General features: G+C 38.2%; 1 protein-coding gene across 1 annotated transcript; it reads right to left on the bottom strand.

Annotated features, from left to right (window-relative positions):
* Nucleotides 1–1,347: 1,347 nt before the first annotated feature.
* aga.L (aspartylglucosaminidase L homeolog) lies at nucleotides 1,348–19,015 on the bottom strand. The gene is made up of 9 exons (NM_001095431.1): nucleotides 18,876–19,015; nucleotides 16,196–16,349; nucleotides 14,127–14,239; nucleotides 13,202–13,314; nucleotides 10,486–10,606; nucleotides 9,955–10,030; nucleotides 7,795–7,902; nucleotides 6,394–6,527; nucleotides 1,348–1,824 (listed from the first exon to the last, which is right to left on the bottom strand). Exons 1-9 carry the CDS (start codon nucleotides 18,997–18,999, stop codon nucleotides 1,724–1,726), a joined length of 1,044 nt encoding a protein of 347 aa, NP_001088900.1. The 5' UTR covers nucleotides 19,000–19,015; the 3' UTR covers nucleotides 1,348–1,723.
* Between the last annotated feature and the right edge of the window lie 2,605 nt (nucleotides 19,016–21,620).

The raw sequence follows: 21,620 nt of genomic DNA, 5'->3' as shown, positions 1-21,620 counted from the left end.
ATTATCTTCTGTTACTCGCAGACATTTGCTCTCATCAAGCACGGCAACCCAGCAACAATGCTATTGAGGCAAGAACACGATCCTAATAAATTAAACCAGATCAAACGTCTACAACAATCGAAATGGAATGTTCATATTTGTACTAGACAAACAAAATCACTGGCACACGTGGCAATTCAGGTGCCGGGTTACCCCGTGCTCTTTATTGTGCAACGTTTCGGGGTGTCAACCCCTTTGTCACCCCGAAACGTTGCACGTCCGCACAATAAAGAGCACGGGGTAACCCGGCACCTGAATTGCCACGTGTGCCAGTGATTTTGTTTGTCTAGTACGTATTCCTGAGGGTTGCCGTGCCCTCTACACTGTGCACCGGGCTCAAACTATCAAACTGTGAGGAGAGGAGTGTGCGCTGCTTCATCCGAGTTCCTGCAATGTTCATATTTGTCCCAGGATTGTTAAATTGCTAATTGCGAAGTTGTGGAAATAAATTGTTATTCCTGATACTGGGATTGTCCTACGTCAAAAGGGCTTCCAACTCTGGTTTGCCTACAGTATATTCTCTTCCAAAATCCTCTTTCTGTAATACAACGCCTGTCTTCCATTAGCCATAACATACCATTATATTTACTCTTGGCCCATTTCATATAACAAAGATGAAAAGATTTTAATTGCCACGTCACATACCATTATCAGGAACCATTTAATAACTTTTAACAACCGTATCAGTAAGCTGAGGGATAGCAGTGGTTATCTACAGAATGATAGACAAACCCTGAGCGCTTTTTTTTTTGTATGCAAGATTAGTAGTTAGCTAATGTGTGTGTGTGTGTATATATATATATATATATATATATATATACATATATACAAAAAAAAAAAAAGCAATTTAATAGACTTCACAAAACCTATAGGTAGTTATATTCTCTTATACATTCCCATTGTTACATTAAAGGAAAACTATACCCCCAAAATGAACACTTACAGATAGTTTATATCATATTAAGTGACGTTAAAGATTCTTACCAAACTGATCTATATAATTAAGTAAATCTTGCCCTTTTACATCTCTTGCATTGAGCCACCATTTTGTGATGGTCTGTGTGCTGCCTCAGAGATCACCTGACCAGAAATACTACAACTCTAACTGTAACAGGAAGAAGTGTGGAAGCAAAAGACACAACACTGTCTGTTAATTGGCTCATGTGACCTAACATGTATGGTTTGTTGGTATGTTTGTGAGTACAGTGAATCCTATGATCCCCGGGGGCGGCCCTTATTTTTTAAAATGGCAAATGGCAATTTTCTATTTATGATTAACCAATGGCACATACTACTAAAAAAAGTATATTATTATGAAAATGGTTTATTTACATGAAGCAGGCTTTTACACATGAGCTGTTTTATGCAATATCTTTTAATAGAGACATACATTGTTTGGGGGTTATAGTTTTCCTTTGACGTGTATATCCAAACCAATGTTAAACCCTACATCTCCTCCTGAGCTTTGCTTGGTAGGTTCATAATCATTAGCCTTTCAGGTAAGCGTTGGTTCTGTTCTAGGCTTTTGATCATTCGCCTTCCCGTGCCAAGGTGTTTGCCAGCTTCCTGTTGGTTTTGCAGTGCATCTCAGTGATAAAGATGCTCCCTGCTGATTGCATGATCAGGATCTTTCAATACTTCCCTCCGCTCACCAAATGCACTGATTGACTAGTGTGGCTTCATACTACATGCAAATCACTGCTTCATCTAGGGGTTGTGAAAGTCCCAATCTAAAGACTGTAAAGTGAAACTCAGTGAAACCTGGAGTCTTGCTGCATGCAGCACCTAGAAGGATAAGGGAAAATATTAGGGTTCAAAGGTCTATTTTAATAAGCATTAATCTTAGAGAGCACTGCTAATTATAAACAGCATTATTCACAGGATAATCAAAATTAAACGTTAAATAAAAGTCTGCTCTCACTAAAGTACACCCATTGCATGTGCTATAGAGCAGTGATTCTCAACCAGTGGCAATGGAGCAACATGATGCTCACCAACCACTTGGCTGTTGTTCCCAATGGCCTCAAAGCAGGTGCTTATTTTTGAATTCCAGGCAAGTTTTGGTGTAAAATCAGATGTACTGCCTTCCTTCAGACTGCCAGTCCACATGGGGGGTACTAATAAATAGCCAATCACAGCCCTGGTTTGTCACCCATGAACTTGTTCAACCAACTCAGTGTGGTTCACGGGTTGAAAAAAAAGAAGGTTGGGGATGATGTAGGGTAACATTAAGGCGAATAGGCATTGTATATAAAAAGTAATCTTATATCAAGTCTATCATGCACTTGTACTTTCATACCAACGTGAGAACTCCAAATAGAATGAAGTGCCAGAGCAGCAAAATAAACTTCATGGCTGCTTAGCTTGATTTCACTAGACAAAGACTACCTATAGTAGCAGCAGTGGAGACCAGTTTTTGACATTTTTATGTCCTCATTTTGGAGAATGATGGTAAATTTTTAGTGATCAGCCTGGTTGGTAAAATATTAGACTTAGGAAGAGGGCAAGTGTAAAGTCAGCATGTTTTGATGACCTCTTAAACATCCCACCAGAAGCCATCAGTCAAAAAATAGCCCATAAACGGGGTGGTGGTTGGCCACACGTTTCACTATATGGGTAGCCAGTTTAAAGGACAAACCAGCAGGTAATAAAAATGACCTAAAGACTATGACACACAGGGCTAATTTTAGGTGGAGGTCTGGCTCATTTTCTGTACGGCACTATAAATTAAACCTTGTTACCTGGCCAAAAGGCAAAAGATAATTGCCCGCTGTGTTCCCTACAGCATATGAACCCATTCTGCAATAAAGACTTATTGAAGGACACATAAAGCCTGTATTTTCCTACCATGTATATAAGTTGGGCATATCTTCCCCACCCAAGCCACATCATTTGTATTGCATATACCCACTCCATTTGCCAGCGCCATCACATTTTCCTAAAACAAATAGCTTTCACCCGGCGGCCATTTTCCCTCTGACACATCATCAGTGACATTGGGACATGTATGCTGTAAGGTTCATGCAATGCAGAATGCAGGTTTACACAGGCACAACATGCTTTGATAAAAAGTTCTGCTGGGGTTGAGCACTGTAATGGTTAAGCTGAACACTGGAGAGGTGGGCAGGAGAAAAAATAGGACCAGACAGCTACAGTTTCTATGGGAAGCAGCATTTACTGGCTTTTAGACTGGAATAATCTGAGCTGAGAAGAACTGAGCATGCTCATGAGCCAACAGCCAAAGTAAATTCCTGAGGGAGGGGGCCAAGTGGGTTAGAGGAGGAGAATGATTTCTAAGTGATTATGGGGATGCTCCAGCCTTACTTTTGACCTTTTAACAACCAGAGTGGCAGGTATCTAAAGATTTCAAAGAATCTGTTCACTGATTACATTTTTGTAAGGCAGGGGGTGGGGGGCTTACATGTCCTTTAAAACTCTGTACCATTTGCAAGAACAAAGGGATAACATTTAGTTAATATGGGCACATACTAAATATAAATTAACATCGGAGGTGGTTGCCATCACATCCTCCAATAAGAATGGCGCAGGCGCATCTGAACCTAGGTACTTTGTGAAGCCGTACATATAAACAAACATGCCTATTCTATTCTTATTAGTGGATGGGAATAGAGGGAGACAGAGATGACTCAAGGCTCTTTATGTTTAGTGGGGATGCTAAAGTGCAGAGTGGATTTGCCTGGCAAGCTAAATTTCAATGCTTCCTTCTTGCAAATGGTATAGAGTTTTTAGTAAGTTTAGATTACAAAATGGGTCCATATTATGGTAACACATAGATTATAATCTTTTGCCTTTAGATCCCATTCACCAGTGAACTGCCAGAACGAGTTTTTTGGGCTTCGTTTGGACACTTTCACAAGACAAATATAGTTTTAGGTCAAATACATTTTTTGTGTGTTTTTGTTTCTTTAATAATTTGCAAACTTTTAGAGTGCTGTACCATACTGATTAGCCTGTAACCCAGAATTGTAAAATCTAGACAGGGCCATGTTTTATAAAGTATATTTTATGATCTACGGAGTTAAACGGCTGTATTGCGTGATAACTTGTAAACACCAATCAAGCATGAAAAAAAAAAACCATCAAATGCCCTCTTGATCTGAATGTAGCACATTTAGAACCAGGGATATGCAACTCCGTAACTGTCCATGTAACTTATGAAAAGTGCATCTTAATGATGATTAAAGAGTAATGAGTTGCTCTGGCGCAGCATCCATGCACAAAACTGTGGGAAGCGAAAGATCAAAGCATGAAATAAGCAGTCTAATCTAATAAGTCTTATTGATCGGTAAATTGTACTCGCTGCTGAACTAAACCGCACTAATGAGCCCCCTGCACAATGACTGATCTCGGACTGCTTTGAAGTGCTGATGGAGTCATCTAAAGAGCTTTCTGTAGATTTCTGCAAATTTTGGCCAGAATTAAATGATATGTTCCATCATTATGTGCGGTTCTTGTGAACAATTTGTAGTATGGATTTCTCAAGGCTTTGCTCAAGGTATTTGCTAAACCGGTTCTATGAGGTTAATAAAAAATATAGTGTCAGTGCTCATGTGACACTTATTAAAGGAATAAAAGGTTGAATTACAGCCTGTGAAGATATAGATACACACAATCACTCATGGCACTATCTATTTAAAGGGGAACTCCAGCGACCACTTCCCACAATGCCTTCCTTGTCTGTGAATAAAGACCTATGACAAAACATGCAGGGTATTGTGGGAACTGGAGTCTTGTCTTGCAAGAGAGCAGGCTTCTGCTACATGGCTTCACAAGTGAGGACTAGCTGAGCAGAGAATAGAAAGTTAGAGAGATATTGCGTTCATTTACAAATCATTTTTCCCATTCTTGGTGGGTGCTCCATTTTGATATATTTATATGTGAAATACAAAAAGTTAGAGTCTCTCTGTAGTGTCTCTAACCCACTGAAGGAGATGGCTCTCTTGGCACTGCCCTCTACAAATGCTGCACAGCCTGGAGTACATATACCAACTCCTTGTACTGGTGTCTTCCTCACAGGGGATGTGATCCCAATGCATTTCATCTTTTCAGACTTTCTTGAGGATATAGGAAGTTCAGTCCTGCTTAAAGTGATACTGACACTAAAAAACTACTTTTTAAAATATGAATGTACATTAAAAGTTACCTATAGGTCATGCTGATCATTTTTTGCTGAGAGGTCTGTTTATGTAAGTTATTGTTAGTTGAAGTTCCTAAACCTGACTGTTTTGCCAACCTGACTGTCCCATCTCAGCCTGTCAGTTACAGTTTCTAATACTAATGGACTCCTGCTGCACAAATATGGCAGCCCCCTCATACAGGAACATGGGGCAACAGACATGTAATGTAAAAGCATTGTGCAAATGCTTTATGGCAAAGTTATAAGTAGCTTTCAAAGGCAATATTAAGATAGATGTAAAAAAAAGTTTAATTCCTGGTGTCAGTATCTCTTTAAATAATGGCATTAAAGGGGACCTGTCACCCTAAGAAATAATTCCAAATTATTTTCTATTATGTTAGTTGAGCAAAATAAAATGTACTTACAATACAATTATTATTTACATTTTGTTTCCTTTGGTCTAGGAATTACACAATCACAGCATGCAGGCAGTAGCCATTTTGTGGACACTGTTGTGTAGCACCCCAAAATATTGTGTATGCACCAGAACGGGGGACCTAATGCCCATAGACAATGGCCTACACAATTATAGAGTGTTAGGAGGGAGGGGGAATGTGGGGAGTGCAGTAACATCTAGGAAGTGCTGAATGGAAAGTGAAAGTAATTGACTGCCCCGCCTCTATGCCTCAGGCATAAAGGCGGGACAGGCAATATATGATTGACAGTTCAGACATTTAACACCTTTATAACGGGGATGGATGTTTTAATGAAAAAAAGAATTTAGGTTCCATGTTTAATTTGCAAAAGACTTTTATTATACTGCTTTTTAAGTATAGGTGACAGGTCCGCTTTAAAGCAGGACTGAACTTCTACTATCCAAGAAAGTCTGGAAAGATGGGGAGAAACACCAGAACAGGGAGTTGGCATATGTACCCTTCTAAAACTCCCTCTGTTTCTGTACTTTGTGATTCTATCACAACAAAGGTTATTCCCTTTATGATCCTTATTATGACACAATTTATAATGAGCTGTGTGACTGCCTGTGTCTTATTAGCAGTTGTGAGTTGCACTTCAGTTCCCTGGTGTATGAAACGTATAACCTAACCACCCTAGTGTCTCGGATTAATGCAGAAACAAGAGAAATACAGTCTGAAAGTGCACTTAGGAAAGAGTAGGTATACCATTAGTTTTTGCAAATAAATATAGAAGACACATACCGTAGCTTCCGGTTGAATTGGCACAAATAACAGCTCCAAAGAAATTTGGGAAATACTTTTGGATCCTAACGATGGCTTTCTGGCATGCTGCAGTAGGATCACTTCCCATCCTCATGTATTCCACTGCTTGGTAGCTAAAAGGAACATTTAGCAGGACCAGCTTTACAAATTAGGATGCAATCATGAATAGCCAACATGAATAAAAAGGGCACAGCAATGTAAGAATAAAAGTAAATAAACACAAAGTGCTCTCCTGATTTACTGATAATTATATTAATAATTGATTTTAAGCGTCTTGACCACCAATCTGAAAATCATTGCAACATTTATTAATTAATTCTCTATGCAAAATTCTCCAATCACATCCCATCTGTGTTCTGAAGGGCTCTGAAGTTGTGGAACCCAGTATAGTGCTATAGCATCCTCGGAACCCCCGGAATGACTGTTCCTTCAATTTTACTGTGTAATCTGACTAGAACATGATACAGGCAGGGTGGGGGAGATAACACTGACAGCATCACAGTACTCTATCTGAAATCAAAGACACTGCTCCATCCCTCCATAGCCCAATACAGAGTTATAACAGCAAGCAAAGGGAAACTTTGTGATTATCCCTGCCATTGATCATACACTTGGAACATATCAGGTCATAAAACTCTGAGGGGAAGTTCTAATATCCTTATATTTCTCAACATGTGGTACATTATTTGTTATGAGTTTTAATGAGTCGTGTGACACAAACCACATCACAAAGCACAGATAACTGATAACATTACTAAGCAGCATTTATAAGTATAAAATTTACACAATAGTCATATATATATATATAGTATGTGCACAATCAAAACATGAAAGTGATCTTTTTCCATAATCTATGGCAATTGCCAGTTCTTACTGCTATGTATAATGGTTCACATTTGGGCTTTTTTTTAAAGTCAAAGTTCGAATGTTTAGAGTTTTTTACACCTCGAATGAACTCAGAACTCGAATGGTATCTTATTTAAGAAAAAATTGGAATGGAAAATACTTGATTCTGCGAGTTTGAGTTGTGAAACCCGAAAATTCGAATAGCTCAAAATTTTGGACAAAACCCTATGAACATCTTAAAATTGTTCAAGGGACCTCTGCCATTGACTCCTACATGACTTTGACAGGTTTTAGATGGTGTGTTTTTGGATTCAAGCTATTTCCAGGGTCGGGGTATAATAAATCTCAAAAAATTCAAGTTTTTTTTAACCCAAAAATGTGAGTTTTGACCAAAAAAAAATCAACTCAAAAACTCGAATTTTGGTGGAAAAAAACTCAAACAAGGAGAATTCAACCTCTCTACAAGATGCAGGGAGGTCACATATATAAAAAGCTTAATACAAACTCTGACAGCAGTGGGAGCAAGCAGTGTACCTTGGCAAAAAACGCATCATAATGTCTCCATCTCCTGTGGCTGAAGCAGCTCCCACTGAGCTATCCGCATATGCTCCAGCACCCGCGATTGGTGAATCACCCACACGGCTGAAATATTTTAAAAAATTACATGTTTATGAAAGATTTTCTAAAAATGACAAAACAACTGGAATCTTTTCCATAAAAACTCAGTGGTTATACTGTACTACTGAAGCACCACCAAGTATTGTTTTAAAGGGGTTATTCACCTTCCAAACAGTGGTTCAGTAGTTTTCGTTTTTTTCAGTTGCTTTTCATGTTTTATTTTTGTCCGTTATTCCATAACTGAAGTTTAATGTTCCTGTCTCTGGTGTTTCAGTCTGGCAGCTCAGTCAGGTGCAGATTCTGAACTGTTACAATTTGCTACATTAGTTGATAGATTTTTTGGCAGCATCTGTGGAATATTAGCAACTATTGTAACAGCTGCCTTTAATAAACTCAGGGATTCTGCTCAGCAGGGACAAATATAAGAAATGCATCAACTAAATGTATCTATTTAGAACAGTTCTAAAGAATGTTGTAAAAACACAAGAAGGTGAAAAATGTAATTTTATAACCTTCAACATGAGAAAAACAACCACAAATAGAAAGTAAGTGTTTTAAAAAATTATTCATTTCAGATGAACTATATGAAACAACTGAACTGTAAACAATCCCTTTAATTATATATTTAGCTTCATTAAAGGGATGGTTAACCTTTAGGTTAACTTTTAGTATGTTATAGAATGGCCAATTCTAAGCAACGTTTTAACTGGACACCTTTTTTTTTTTTTTTTTTTTTTTTTTTTTACAGTTTTTGAATTTGCCTTCTTGTTCAGACTCTATCCAGCTTTCAAATGGGGGACACTTACTCCATCTAAAAAAACAAGTTCTCTGTAAGGCTACAAATTAATTTTTTTATGTTTATGCTACTTATCCTTACTCATATTTCTATTCAGGCCCTCTCCTATTCATACTCCAGTTTCTTATTTAAATCAATGCATGGTTGCTTGGATCATTTGGACCCTAGCAACCAGACTGCTGAAATAACCAGAGAGCTGCTGAATGAAAAGCTAAGTGACTCAAAAAAACACAAAAGACTCTGTAAGGCTTAAAATTATGGACTTCACATTCCGTAACCATAGTTTGGCGATTAGTGACACTGATAATATTATGTGACCTCAAATAGAAATTCTGAAATTTTCTATTGATTTTAAATATCATGGTTGAACAGTATACAAATAATGATTCCACTGGAGAGCTGGTTACAATTCAGTGTAGTGTTTTTATTGAAGATGCATAAGCACCTTATGCATCTTCAATAAAAACACTACACTGAATTGTAACCAGCTCTCCAGTGGAATCATTATTTGTATCCTGAAGTTTATGTGGACCTGGCGAACCCCACCACCGTGTGATTGAGCAACCAACTTTATTACACAAAGGGGATATCCAATTTATGTTTGATTCCTGGTTGAACAGTATACCTAGATGGGGTATAATTTCTTCATCTAGGTATATATTTCTGTGTGAAATTCTATTAGGAGGAAAAAAAAAGTTGGATAAAGAGTGGTAAATTTTCCCAGTAGTTGTCAGCCTACCAACATTACTCCAAAACAAAACTATAGGCACTAACATACACTATTAACATACTGGCACCCTAATGAATTGGGCTTTCCTTATCCTTTAATTACTTTTTCACATGGGTAATATGCATGCACGTCAGAACTGGGGGGACCAAGGGGGGGCTGAGAACCCCCCCCCAGTAATAATTTTAAAAACAATGTTCCATGTTTACTCATTTTACCTTTGTCAAATTTAACATTTTGTTTAACTGTGTGAAATATGTAATGATAGCAGAAAAGTAAGCAGACAAACCCTTTATCGCATCATTTTACTATTCCATCTGAAAGACTGATGCACTTTGTTCGAATATCTTTTATTTAAAAAGAAAAGGGAAAAAAAGGACTTGCGACTAGATTGATTTGCTAAAAATAAACATACCTAGAAATGCCCTCATCATCTGCCAGGGGTAGTTAATAGGTAAAATATTTACAAGATAATAATAAACACCACGGTTTAACAACATAATTGGTTAGCAGGGAATATATCAAAATGAACTAGTTACACTTGAACACTAACCCTGGAATTTTATGAGTTGCGCCATTTGTAGAGGTTCCTGCTGCAACGTTTCCTGCTTTATCGATGGCAATCATCCCTAATAGGAAGGAAATAAAATCCAGTGACTTTGCAAGAACTAACTAACTAAAAATAAATTTTGCACAGGTGCAATCTAATGATTGGCTGAATAAAAATGTAAATACAGGTGTGCTTAAATGGGTACTAAAGGGCAAGAAACACCACGAGAGAAGACAAACCAAATTTTAAAATTTGCAACATATCTATAATCAAAAAATTTTATTTTACACACCCCAAAAAAAAAAAAAAAAATTTGGTAAAAAATGTATCAAACAATAATAAACCTGCTGAGTTCTGTATTACACATACGTTATGCTTGAATTTATGGAATTATTTTTATACCACAATCGATGTTACACCGATTGAGCTCTGACAAATTTTTAAAAAAGAGAGAAACAGAGGTAATGCCAAACACACTGCAATGAAAAACTTAGATTCTGTTAAAACAAATGTACAGAATAGCATTGCATGTACCTATTGTGTCATGGTTATGCACATTGATTTTTTTCTGCTGAAGATGAGACTGCTTTCCATTTATTACTCCTTTCATTGGATGATAAGGACCACACGATTTTGAAGCATCTGGAACAACATTCTGTAAGACATAAAAATAGATACTATTTGTCAAACACTGGTTAAGAGAACAAAAATCTGTGACTTGGACTAGTGCGCTTCCCTTAGGAAAATTTCCTGGGGTTATTTTCAGTTATTCAGTTTGGAATCATTTTCAGGACAACCTGAACTTTTAGGGGCAAATTCATCAAGGGTTGAATATCGAGGGTTAATTAACCCTCGATATTCGACTGGGGAATGAAAATCCTTCGAATATCGAAGTCGAAGGATTTTGCGCAAATACTGCGATCGAACGATCTAAGGAATAATCTTAATTCTAAGGAATTAAATCGAACGTTTCGAAGGGTTTTAATCCAACGATCGAAGGATTATCCTTCGACCAAAAAAAGTTAGGCAAGTCTATGGGGACCTTTCCCATAGGCTAACATTGAGCTCGGTAGCTTTTAGGTGGCGAACTAGGGGGTCGAAGTTTTTTCTTAAAGAGACAGTACTTCGACTATCGAATGGTCGAACGATTTTTAGTTCGAATCCTTCAATTCGAAGTCGTAGTTGAAGGTCGAAGTAGCCCATTCGATGGTCGAAGTAGCCAAAAAAACACTTCGAAATTCGAAGTTTTTTTTCTTCTATTCCTTCACTCGAACTTAATGAATGGGCCTCCTGAAGTCTGTCTGAATTGTTGTGTAATTGTAATATTAAACACTAAAGTTAGTAGATTTTAGAAAAAAATGTAAATTAACTAAAAACGTTCACTTTACAACACTGTATCTCCTACATGTTCTTGAATATAAAAATACATTACATTTGAAGGTCAGAAGCCTTCTGAACAGTAAAATTGACCACTACGTATAGAATCACCAAAATACATGGCATGTAAAGACCACAAAATACATGCACACCATACTGTTTTTATTTTAGGTGCTAGAAAAGCCCCTAAACACTAAGTTGGCCCAAGAAACCATATGTTTTTGAAAGAATACATTTCTGGAGTAACTCAAAATACACACCTTCATAAATTATACCATTTTTTGTAATTGATTATCCCTTTAGTTGTAAACCATTTTACATACTTTTATAAATACAACACTATTATGCATGTACTACATCACTAATGCTCCTAACAGTATGGTGTCCTCTTTATTAAAGGTTGAATTTTACTGGTTTTTGCAAACTCAAATAAACTTAGTTTCTCTAAAACCACAAACGTCATGAAATGAATTAAAAGATGCGAATAAAAAAAAAAAATACGAATGGAAAATCACTAAACAATCTGAAAAAAAGTTTTTTATACATTTAATAGGTTTACTTGGTGAAGTTTTGTATTAGAGATTTTCACTACAACTCTAACTGTAACAGGGAGAAGTGTGGAAGCAAAAGACACAACTCTGTCTGTTAATTGGCTCAAGAAGTATAGTTTGTTTGTGTGCACAATGAATCGTACGATCTCAGGGGACGGCCCTTATTTTTTAAAATGGCAATTTTCTATTTATGATTACCCAATGGCACATACTACTAGAAAAGTTTATTATTATGAAAATGGTTTATTTACATGAAGCAGGGTTTTACAAATGAGCTGTTTTATGCAATATCTTTTTATAGAGACCTACATTGTTTGTAGGGTATAGTTTTCCTTTAATATATCTCAAATTTTTAGAACTTAAAAAAAACAGAAATAAATAGGTAACCCACAAATATTTAGAGATTTGTGTAAAAAATAGAAATGCAATTGTCAGTAAATTAGCCCTTTAGTATATCGTACACATAGGGGCCCACTTATTAAACCTGAATTTTTTTATGGTTGAGGTTTTTAGGCGGAAAACAGACATTTTTCATGGAATTTTTAAAAATTCAAATTTTTTGAGATTTGTCCAAAGCTGCAAAAAATCCGAAAATACTCCATCTCAATCCTGTCAAGGTCATGTCGAAGTCAATGGCAGATGTCCCTGAAACTCTATACGATGAAGCATTATTGTTTTCAAATAAGTAAGATATCTTTTTTTTAGCAATCATTCAGACCTAACGTACAATACACTGTTACGCAGAAGAACATTTATAAATACAAAATGAACAGAGCATTTTAAAGGAACATTAGTGCCTAATGCTACCAATGTTGTGTGTGTTACAAGCAGGACCGGATTTGCTAAAGCGGCTCCCCGAGGCCAGTGCCGGACGATTTGCATGCGCTCGCACCGCCTCCCGTGGCCGCAAGATCCTAGCGCCTGTTCTTAATGCAAAACCCACTTGCGCACTCTCATGTACAGGAGCACGCAGTGCTTGTTAGGATGCAGCATGCCGCCTTTAAAATTTTGCTGTCCTAGGCCCAGGACTTTTTGGCCTCTCCACAAATCCAGGCCTGGTTACAAGCACTTTACAGAAATTAATTAAGCGTAATTATTTTTAAACCTTATGGGGATATTTGAACAAGGTGTCAGGTACTAATACATTACAATTTTGCTTTGTGTCTGCTTTTTATTTGTTACTAATTTCACTACATGCTGCATTGCTTTTATGCCTTTAAAAATACCTAGATAAGCAGTGGTGTCTTAAGCAAACAAAAAATCCACTTCTGGCAATGAATCTAATAAGCAATTATGTATACAGAATTTCATGTATAACATACCTTCCAGTAATTTGGTTGGCAGCTTTGATCAAGCCACTTAGAATGAATGGACCGTGAACGGTTGGTTGTTAAGTCTTCACGCATAAAGCCCATACTCTCAGCAAACAATGAAGCTAAAATGTGGAAAATTCAGTACATGTCTTGTAATATACAAATCTGTTTAATACCTACTACTGTATAACAGTTTTACTTATATTGAAGACATATAAAGAAAACTATTTCCAATACTATCTTAGTAAACAACGAGTACTCATTAAGGGGTAAAATATATATTAAGGGGACAGGTAACTAAAAATGCAGGGACAAGATTTTTATACAGGTATGGGACCTATTATACAGAATGCTTGGGACCTAGGGTTTTCCAGATAAGGAATCTTTCCAAAATTTGGATCTCCATACTTGCCTTCCCCAGCTTTCTTAATAACAGGCTCTATAACTGTATACATTTTTGTTAGTAAGACCTTGACCTGGACAATACTCTACCACTTATTTCACCAGTTCTAACAGTGAAGTTCATTTCTGTTAGCCCAGCATTGTTATTTCTGTCTTCCTAAAAGTTCAGCTTTCTCAACATCCCCCAGTATTAAGCAGTTTGTTCCTCTCTTGCCAAACATTGCCAACTCTATATTATGACTGCTCTCTGTAAATGTGTTTATAGAAACCTATAACCCAGTGTCAAGCCTATTTAACATGGAGGCAAAACAATCACACTGGGTTTATTTAATGTTTAAATGATTTTCTCGTAGACTTAAGGCATGGTGATCCAAATTAAAAAAAGATCCCTTATCCAGAAACCCCCTGAGCATTCTGGATAACAGGTGCCATACCTATACTAATTATTCTACTGGGTTGTAATTGCTGTACTAAATAATTCAAAAGGGAATATAATTTGGTTGAAACTATTTAAATCCCTTGTCATACTTACCAGATTCTCCAACTAAAAATGTGTGTTTGGTATGCTCCATAACTGCTCTGGCCACACCAATAGCATTTTTGATTCTTCTCAGTTGAGCAACTGCTCCAACTTCCATTGTATTACTGGAAAATACGTAAATATCAGTATTTCTAAACATATATTTACATTGCAGACATAACACTCTTAATGGTGTTCTGTTAAACGCCCTGACATGTTATAGATCACCTGGGATGAAGCATGTTACAGAAATATTAGAGCTGGCATTATATTACAGATACTATTGTCAGGGGTCCAAGTGGGTCCCTGTGCCACTATTATTATTATTAGTTGACTGATTTAATACTCATATGCTTTGTGAGTCACAGTTCCTTTCATGTCAACAGTAAACAAATTAATTTTGTTAGTAAGATCTTGACCTGGACAATACTCTACCACGTCTTCCACCAGTTCTAACAGTGGAAGTTAATTTCTGTTTTCCAGCGTTATTATTTCTGTCTTCCTAAAAGTTCAGTGATCTCAACATCCCTCTAATTTCTTGTAGTAAGCAGTATGTTCCTCTCTTGGCAAGTATTCGGCCGAATACTGAACCGAATCCTAATTTGCATATGCAAATTAGGGGTGGGAAGGGGAAAACATTTTTGACTTCCTGGTTTTCTGACAAAAAGTCACGCGACTTCCCTCTCCGCCCCTAATTTGCATATGCAAATTAGGATTCGGTTCAGCTGGGCAGAAGGATTCGACCGAATCCTGCTGAAAAAGGCAAAATCCTGGCCGAATCCCGAACCGAATCCTGGATTCGGTGCCTCCCTAGTTTTAATAAATGTTTCATGTCTAATTTGAGAAGACACAGGGGTATATTTATCATAGAGTGAAGTTAGAGATCGCCACAGTCTGCTAGAGTGAAATTCCGCCACTCTCCATTCATTTCTATGTTAATTTGAATGGCGTATTTATCAAAGGATGAACTTTCACTTTCAACCATTGATAAATACTCATAGAAATGAATGGAGAGTGGCAGAATTTCAATCTAGAGGACTGTGGCGATCTCTAACTTCACTTTTTGATAAATATACCCCATAGAGACGGGACAGGCAAATACTTTCACTTTCTATTCCTAGATGTCAATGCACTCCTCACAGTCCCCCTCCCTCCTGACCATCTAATTGTATAGCCAGTCGCAACGGCCGAATCGGACCTGTTTCAATTCGCCAAAAATTCGCAAAATGCCGGAAATTATCCAAAATGCATTGAAGTCTATGGGCATTCATTTTTTTTAGTTGAGCGATGCGGTACATCGAATTTTTTTTGACGCACAACAATTTTTTTCACCAATTGGAATCTATGGGCGTCATTTTTGCAGCAAAACTTTTGCTCATCCCTAGTAGCCAGTGCATGGGCATGCTCATCAGATGCCCCAATTCTGGGGAATAAACAAGATTTTGGCATGGTACAAAGCTTGCCTTAATAACAACGTCCACAAAATAGCTCCTGCCCGCTGGATGTTATTGTGAATTCAAGGACCGAAAGAAACAATATTTAAATAATTAATATAGAGTAGGTGATTATTTTGCTTGGCTATCATCATAAAATTATATTTGGAACTACTTCTTAGGGTGACAGGTCCCCTTTAAAGGGGACCCGTCTCCCAAAAACAATATTTCAAAATCCTATTTTATCACATTAGTCAAGCAAAATTAACTTTAATTACACAATATAAATTGTTTGAATCTTGTTTCCTTGGGTCTGGGAATTCATAATTATAGCAAGCAGGTTATGGCCTAAGGCATGGATGAGGGGCAGACAATATTTGAGTGACAGCTGAGATTTTTAAATGAGCTTACAACTGCTATGAATGCTTGAATAAAAAATAGAAATTGGATTTCATGTTTAATTTGAAAAGGACTTTTATTATACAGATTTTTGTGTCTGGGTGACAGGTCCACTTTAAAGATTTAATTCACTGGTGGGTGCCTAACACATTTTCCTCCACCTAGTGAATTTGCTTTAACTTGTTTACTTTCTATAACATACGGCTGCAAAGGTAACACAGAATGTAGTTCAGTTTGAGATTTACATACCCATTCATAATCATAGCATCTAAAGTTGTTTCTCCGTTTTCATCAGGGCTTCCACCGTATCCAACACTGCCATCACACTGATCAATTTCACACTGAGCACTTCCCTTCTCAACTGCATCCAAAACAGAACCGCCTGCTTCCAGCACTCTCCATGCTGCATGAAATATATAAATCGGCAGAACACACAATACCATTTATACTTTTTGAAGGATTATTTAAGGCAACAAAACAACATTACAATTTAAAGTCTTTTTGTGCTTAATATAGACTGTACAGTATCCCCTTGCAATACAGATCTTCTGTTCCATATGTTGCATATTTTGTGTTCTCAACAATTATGTTGCGGGCTCTCATGTAACTACAATTTGTTGTCTGTTCTAATAGAACAACTTTTATGCATGGGCACAAGTATAGGGCTGTAAATATTACTGAATTTGAGGTGCCGCTCTTGGAAAATGCCTTTGACAAGGTTTTAGTTCTCTGGATGGATGGGTTACGTTTACCCTTTTGTTTAACTGCCTCTAGGAAGACTGATTTTCTGTTATGGAATGAATGGTGAATAGGGTGAAAACAAAAATGAAGTCAGATATTTTGTTAGAATTTCCAGAATGGGAAATATACTAGAAATATTTACAGCAACAGCTGTGACTATGTATTAGGAAATTATAAAGCACTGGAATTGTTGTGCTGCACTGATAAAACTGGTGTGATGCTAAAATAGTTTATTTGAACAAGCTGCTGTGTAGCCATGGAGGCAGCCATTTAAAGCTGCTAAAAGTTGAAAGAAACAGGATACACAACTGATAACAGATCAGCTCTACAGTATTTTTCAGACCCTGTTATCTACTGTGTATCCTGTGCTTGAATGGCTGCCCCCATTGGCAGTTTGTTTATATAAACTAGGGATGCACTGAATCCACTATTTTGGATTCGGCCGAACCCCCGAATCCTTTGTGAAAGATTTGGCTGAACACAGAACTGAATCCTAATTTGCATATGCAAATTATCGGTGGGAATGGGAAAACCTTTTTTACTTCCTTGTTTTGTGACAAAAAATCACGTGATTTCCCTCTCTGCCCCTAATTTCTACATGCAAATTAAGATTCAAATTCGATTTGTTTCGACCGGGCAGAATGATTTGGCCGAATCCTGCTGAAAAAGGCCAGATCCCGAACTGAATCCTGGATTCGGTGCATCTAGTTCAGAACCTTGTTTCCCCACCTGTGGCTGCAATCTCTTCTTCCGTGACGTGCGCAATCTTCTGCGCATGGTTTTTGTGCCTGTCCGTGGGATGTGCGCAATCTACTGTACATACATGCACACGCACGCTCGGCTTCTATTCGTGACGGTGCGCTTGCACACATGCGCATCAGGAGGGGGCGATGTAGTCGGCCGGGTTGCCTTGGGCGCCTGGCCAACTTGGCCCGGCTTTGCTGCGCACCACTATTTTTCCCTCACCCTTGATTTGCATATGCAAATCAGGGTTCGGATTCGGTTCAGTATTCGGCCGAATCTTACACGAAGGATTCGCTGGTTCGGCCGAATACAAAAAAAAAGTGGGTTCGGTGCATCCCTAGTAAATACAATCACTTGGGGTGCCTAACATTTGGCACCGGCAAGTGCAAGACGACTTTCCTTCTCCTTTAAAACACTTTGATATTTTGGTATGACGGTTCCTTTAACGCTAGCAGGAGACAGTAGCCTGTAGAAGTAAAAAGAAGTAAAAAGAGGTGATCAATTTCCAAAGCCTTCAAGCACTTTAGAGGATAAATTAAAGGGATACTGTCATGGGAAAAAAAAATTTTTCAAAATGAATCAGTTAATAGTGCTGCTCCAGCAGAATTCTGCCCTGAAATCCATTTCTCAAAAGAGCAAACAGATTTTTTTATATTCAATTTTGAAATCTGACATGGGGCTAGACATATTGTCAATTTCTCAGCTGCCCCAAGTCATGTGACTTGTGCTCTGATAAACTTCAATAACTCTTTACTGCTGTACTGCAAGTTGGAGTGATATCACCCCCTTCCTCCCCCCCCCCAGCAGCCAAACAAAAGACCAATGGGAAGGTAACCAGATAGCAGCTCCCTAACACATGATAACAGCTGCCTGGCAGATCTAAGAACAACACTCAATAGTAAAAACCCATGTCCCACTGAGACACATTCAGTTACGTTGAGTAGGGGAAACAACAGCCTGCCAGAAAGCATTTCTCTCCTAAAGTGCAGGCACAAGTCACATGACCGGGGCAGCAGGGAAATTGACAATATGCCTAGCCCCATGTCAGATTTCAAAATTGAATATAAAAAATCTGTTTGCTCTTTTGAGAAATGAATTTCAATGCAGAATTCTGCTGGAGCAGCACTATTAACTGATTCATTTTGGATTTTTTTTTTTTCCCATGACAGTATCCCTTTAACTATAAGAATCATTTAAGATAGAGAGACATGGCAAGACCCTGCGACCCTCCTCTATACATTACACTGCTGTCACACTTTTATAAGGATCCCCCATAGAGGGAACACACTGGCACATGACTTATGTCGCACGTGAAACCTGCGTTTTAAACGCTACGACAGCCCTGCAGCCAAAAACAACTTTCTATGTCATCGGAGGAATTGTTATGGGGAAGCAGTGTGTGTTCTCTGCCCTTATCCCCTGACGTCATGGCCGGCCTTGTCACCTGCTTCGGTCGCGTTCCGAAAAGACCACGTATTGATGACCAGAGGCAGCTCAGAGTTGAACTCGGCAGCGCAAACAAGCGTCAAAACGCAAAGTACCAGGCAGCTGCCAGCGGCGCTCTCCATACTCCCCTCATTCAGGAAGTTGCAGCAAGCGCGCACCCGCGTGAAGAGGGAGGAGCTAACGATGTCACGCGCACCCACTGTATTAAATCCTGAAGGAAGGCGACTATAATGACAGTTGTACAGTTTGCTTCCGCATATGCTTGGACACTGCAATATCCATCAGACATTTATTAACGAATACACATATAAGATAACCAATCATAAACCTGGGAAAGGAGGAAGCAGAAAGTGGAATAGATGGGCAAGACTAGTAGGGTTTTTGCAGACATTTTCAATAAATCAACCCGAAATACAACTTTTTAAAGTGCATTCCTTCTAAGAGTATAATGCACATTCACATTCTTCCTTTTCACAAAATGTGTCTCCTTTCAGATTTAAGCTGGCCACGGGCAGCGTTTATCTCTACCCTGTGAACGATCTTATTGGCTAACCAATCGTTTTCATGTCTCTGTAGATGCCCCAATAGCTAGACATTCTACAACATGATGCAAAGTCACTTTACTCTCGGCTACACTCATTCAGCTAAACTTAGGGAGCAACTCGAAATATACAGAACAAAATATACATGCTTCAAATATAACTTTTAATTCAAATAAGTCTTAACCAGGCTGCATCTTGGGTTTCTTCTTACCTTTCTAACGGATCATTCACTGTCTCCTATGCTAACGAGACCTCATCTCCAGTTCCACTTAATGTAGGGGTGCCACAAGGCTCTGTACTTCTCCCTGTTGTTGTTCTCCATGTACACTCTGTCTTTGGGAGATCTCATTCGATCATTTGGCTTTAATTATCATCTATATGCTGATGATACCCAAATATATTTATCCACCCCTTCAATAACAGCTGAAACAGAGGCTCAAATCTCTAACTGCCTCCTTGCTATCTCAAATTGGATGAACCAGTGCCACCTCAAACTCAATCTAACAAAAACTGAACTAATCATATTTCCGCCCAGGGCCGGATTTGTTGGTGGGCCCTTGGTGTCCCAGTCCGACACTGCCCTCACTTCTACTGCTGTTTCCCCGCATCAAACCCTCCTGTCTTGCAGCCAGGCCCGGACTGGCAATCTGTGGGTTCTGGCAAATGCCAGAGGGGCTGCTATAAGGTGCCATAGAAAGTCAGTATTTAGTGGGCTGGTTGGGGGCTGTTTGTGCCTATGTGTGGGCTGATTGGGCCTCTGTGTACCTGAAATGCCAGGGCATATTTTAATTCTCAATCCGGACATGCTTGCGGCTCCTTATATTTGGTTTACCATTCCCGAATCTCTCTGGGAGAATCCTCCTTCAATGTTTTCAGAACTAAACTCAAAGACTACCTCTGGGAGCACCTGGATAACACCTGAATTGGGAACTGGCACTTATATGGCACAGTGTCACCCACGGTAACATATGACTCATTTAGGGTTGGTACCTGACCATTATTTGACCCACCTAGCCAGTAAAACACCAGCCAAGCTTGGGACTGGTATTACAAAATGAATGCCAATGTATTTGATTGTAAATGTCAAATTACCTGTTGTTCCTCCCCCGTTTCAATCCCAATTCCAGCCCACCTTCATCTTTGCTGCTCCTGCATCTCCCAAGTAATCACCACATTTCCTCCCAATTAGTAACAGGCTTACTCTTTTGCGTGATCACTCTTCCCCTTTCACCCCCAACTTGTGTCACCAGCATATTTTTTGCCAAAAGGTATAGAGATTTATTACTAATGTGGGTTAATTACACTGGTTTCTGTGTACCATGCAATGCATATATTAGCTACAGTAAATCAGCACTGTTTCAGAATTCAGCATTTGATTTGTACAGTTGTGAGATCCATTACCCGGAAACCTGTAATCTAGAAAGTTTTGAATTACGGGAAGATCATTTCCTATAGACTCAATTTTAATCAAATAATTAAATTTGTTATAACATATTTTCTTTTTTTTCTGTAATAACACAACAGTAGCCTGTACTTAATCCCAACTAAGATAAAAGTAATCCATGTTGGAGGCAAAACAATCCTTTTTTAGTAGACTTAAAGTAGGGAGCTCCAAATTACAGAAAGATCCCTTATATGGAAAACCTCAGGTCCCAAGCATTCTGAATTACAGGTCCCATACCTGTATTGTATTTGAATTCGAATTTGTAAAGTTACCATTTAATTACTTTAACCACCTGCCAAGTTTCCATTGTAGCCTATAGTAAAAATGTGTCCCCTATTTAGCTCTATACCAGTGATTGACCTGCAGCTGACTACATGAAACAAGCAAAATATATGTCTTTGTTTTTGATAGGTCAGGGCCTATACAAAAACCAATGGAATCATTTCAGCCTAATAATCAGCAGCTAGTCAGTTTTTGCCAGGGCCATCAATAAAATATTAGTACTGCACAGAGCGGTTTCTGTTTTTTATTGCTACATTGTTACATGAATTGGGATAAGTCACTGACCATCCAACAAACAATGAGACCTGTTAATAGGTGTACATAAAATTAAGCGAAAACTTTGCATTTTCAGTTGTTATTCCATACTACAACAGCACCCCCTCCAACAAATAAATTCACACATAAATAAATAAATATAAAAATAAATAAAATTACAACAATAATGAAACCACTTATTTTGGAATGATATACACTT

The sequence above is a fragment of the Xenopus laevis genome, chromosome 1L (assembly GCF_017654675.1).
Source record: "Xenopus laevis strain J_2021 chromosome 1L, Xenopus_laevis_v10.1, whole genome shotgun sequence".
NCBI classification, from domain to species: domain Eukaryota; kingdom Metazoa; phylum Chordata; class Amphibia; order Anura; family Pipidae; genus Xenopus; species Xenopus laevis.
The sequence above is the reverse complement of the archived record's forward strand: the minus strand, read 5'-3'. Positions and strand labels throughout refer to the sequence as shown.

Excerpts from the sequence above, each read along its gene's own strand:
- aga.L (NM_001095431.1), bottom strand. The coding sequence starts at position 18,999 with ATGGAGAGCGCCGCTGGCAGCTGCCTGGTACTTTGCGTTTTGACGCTT. Across the intron at positions 13,315-14,126 it reads ATTTTTAGTTGGAGAATCTG|CTTCATTGTTTGCTGAGAGT; the intron begins GTAAGTATGACA and ends TCCACATTTTAG. Across the intron at positions 10,607-13,201 it reads GCCAACCAAATTACTGGAAG|AATGTTGTTCCAGATGCTTC; the intron begins GTATGTTATACA and ends TATGTCTTACAG.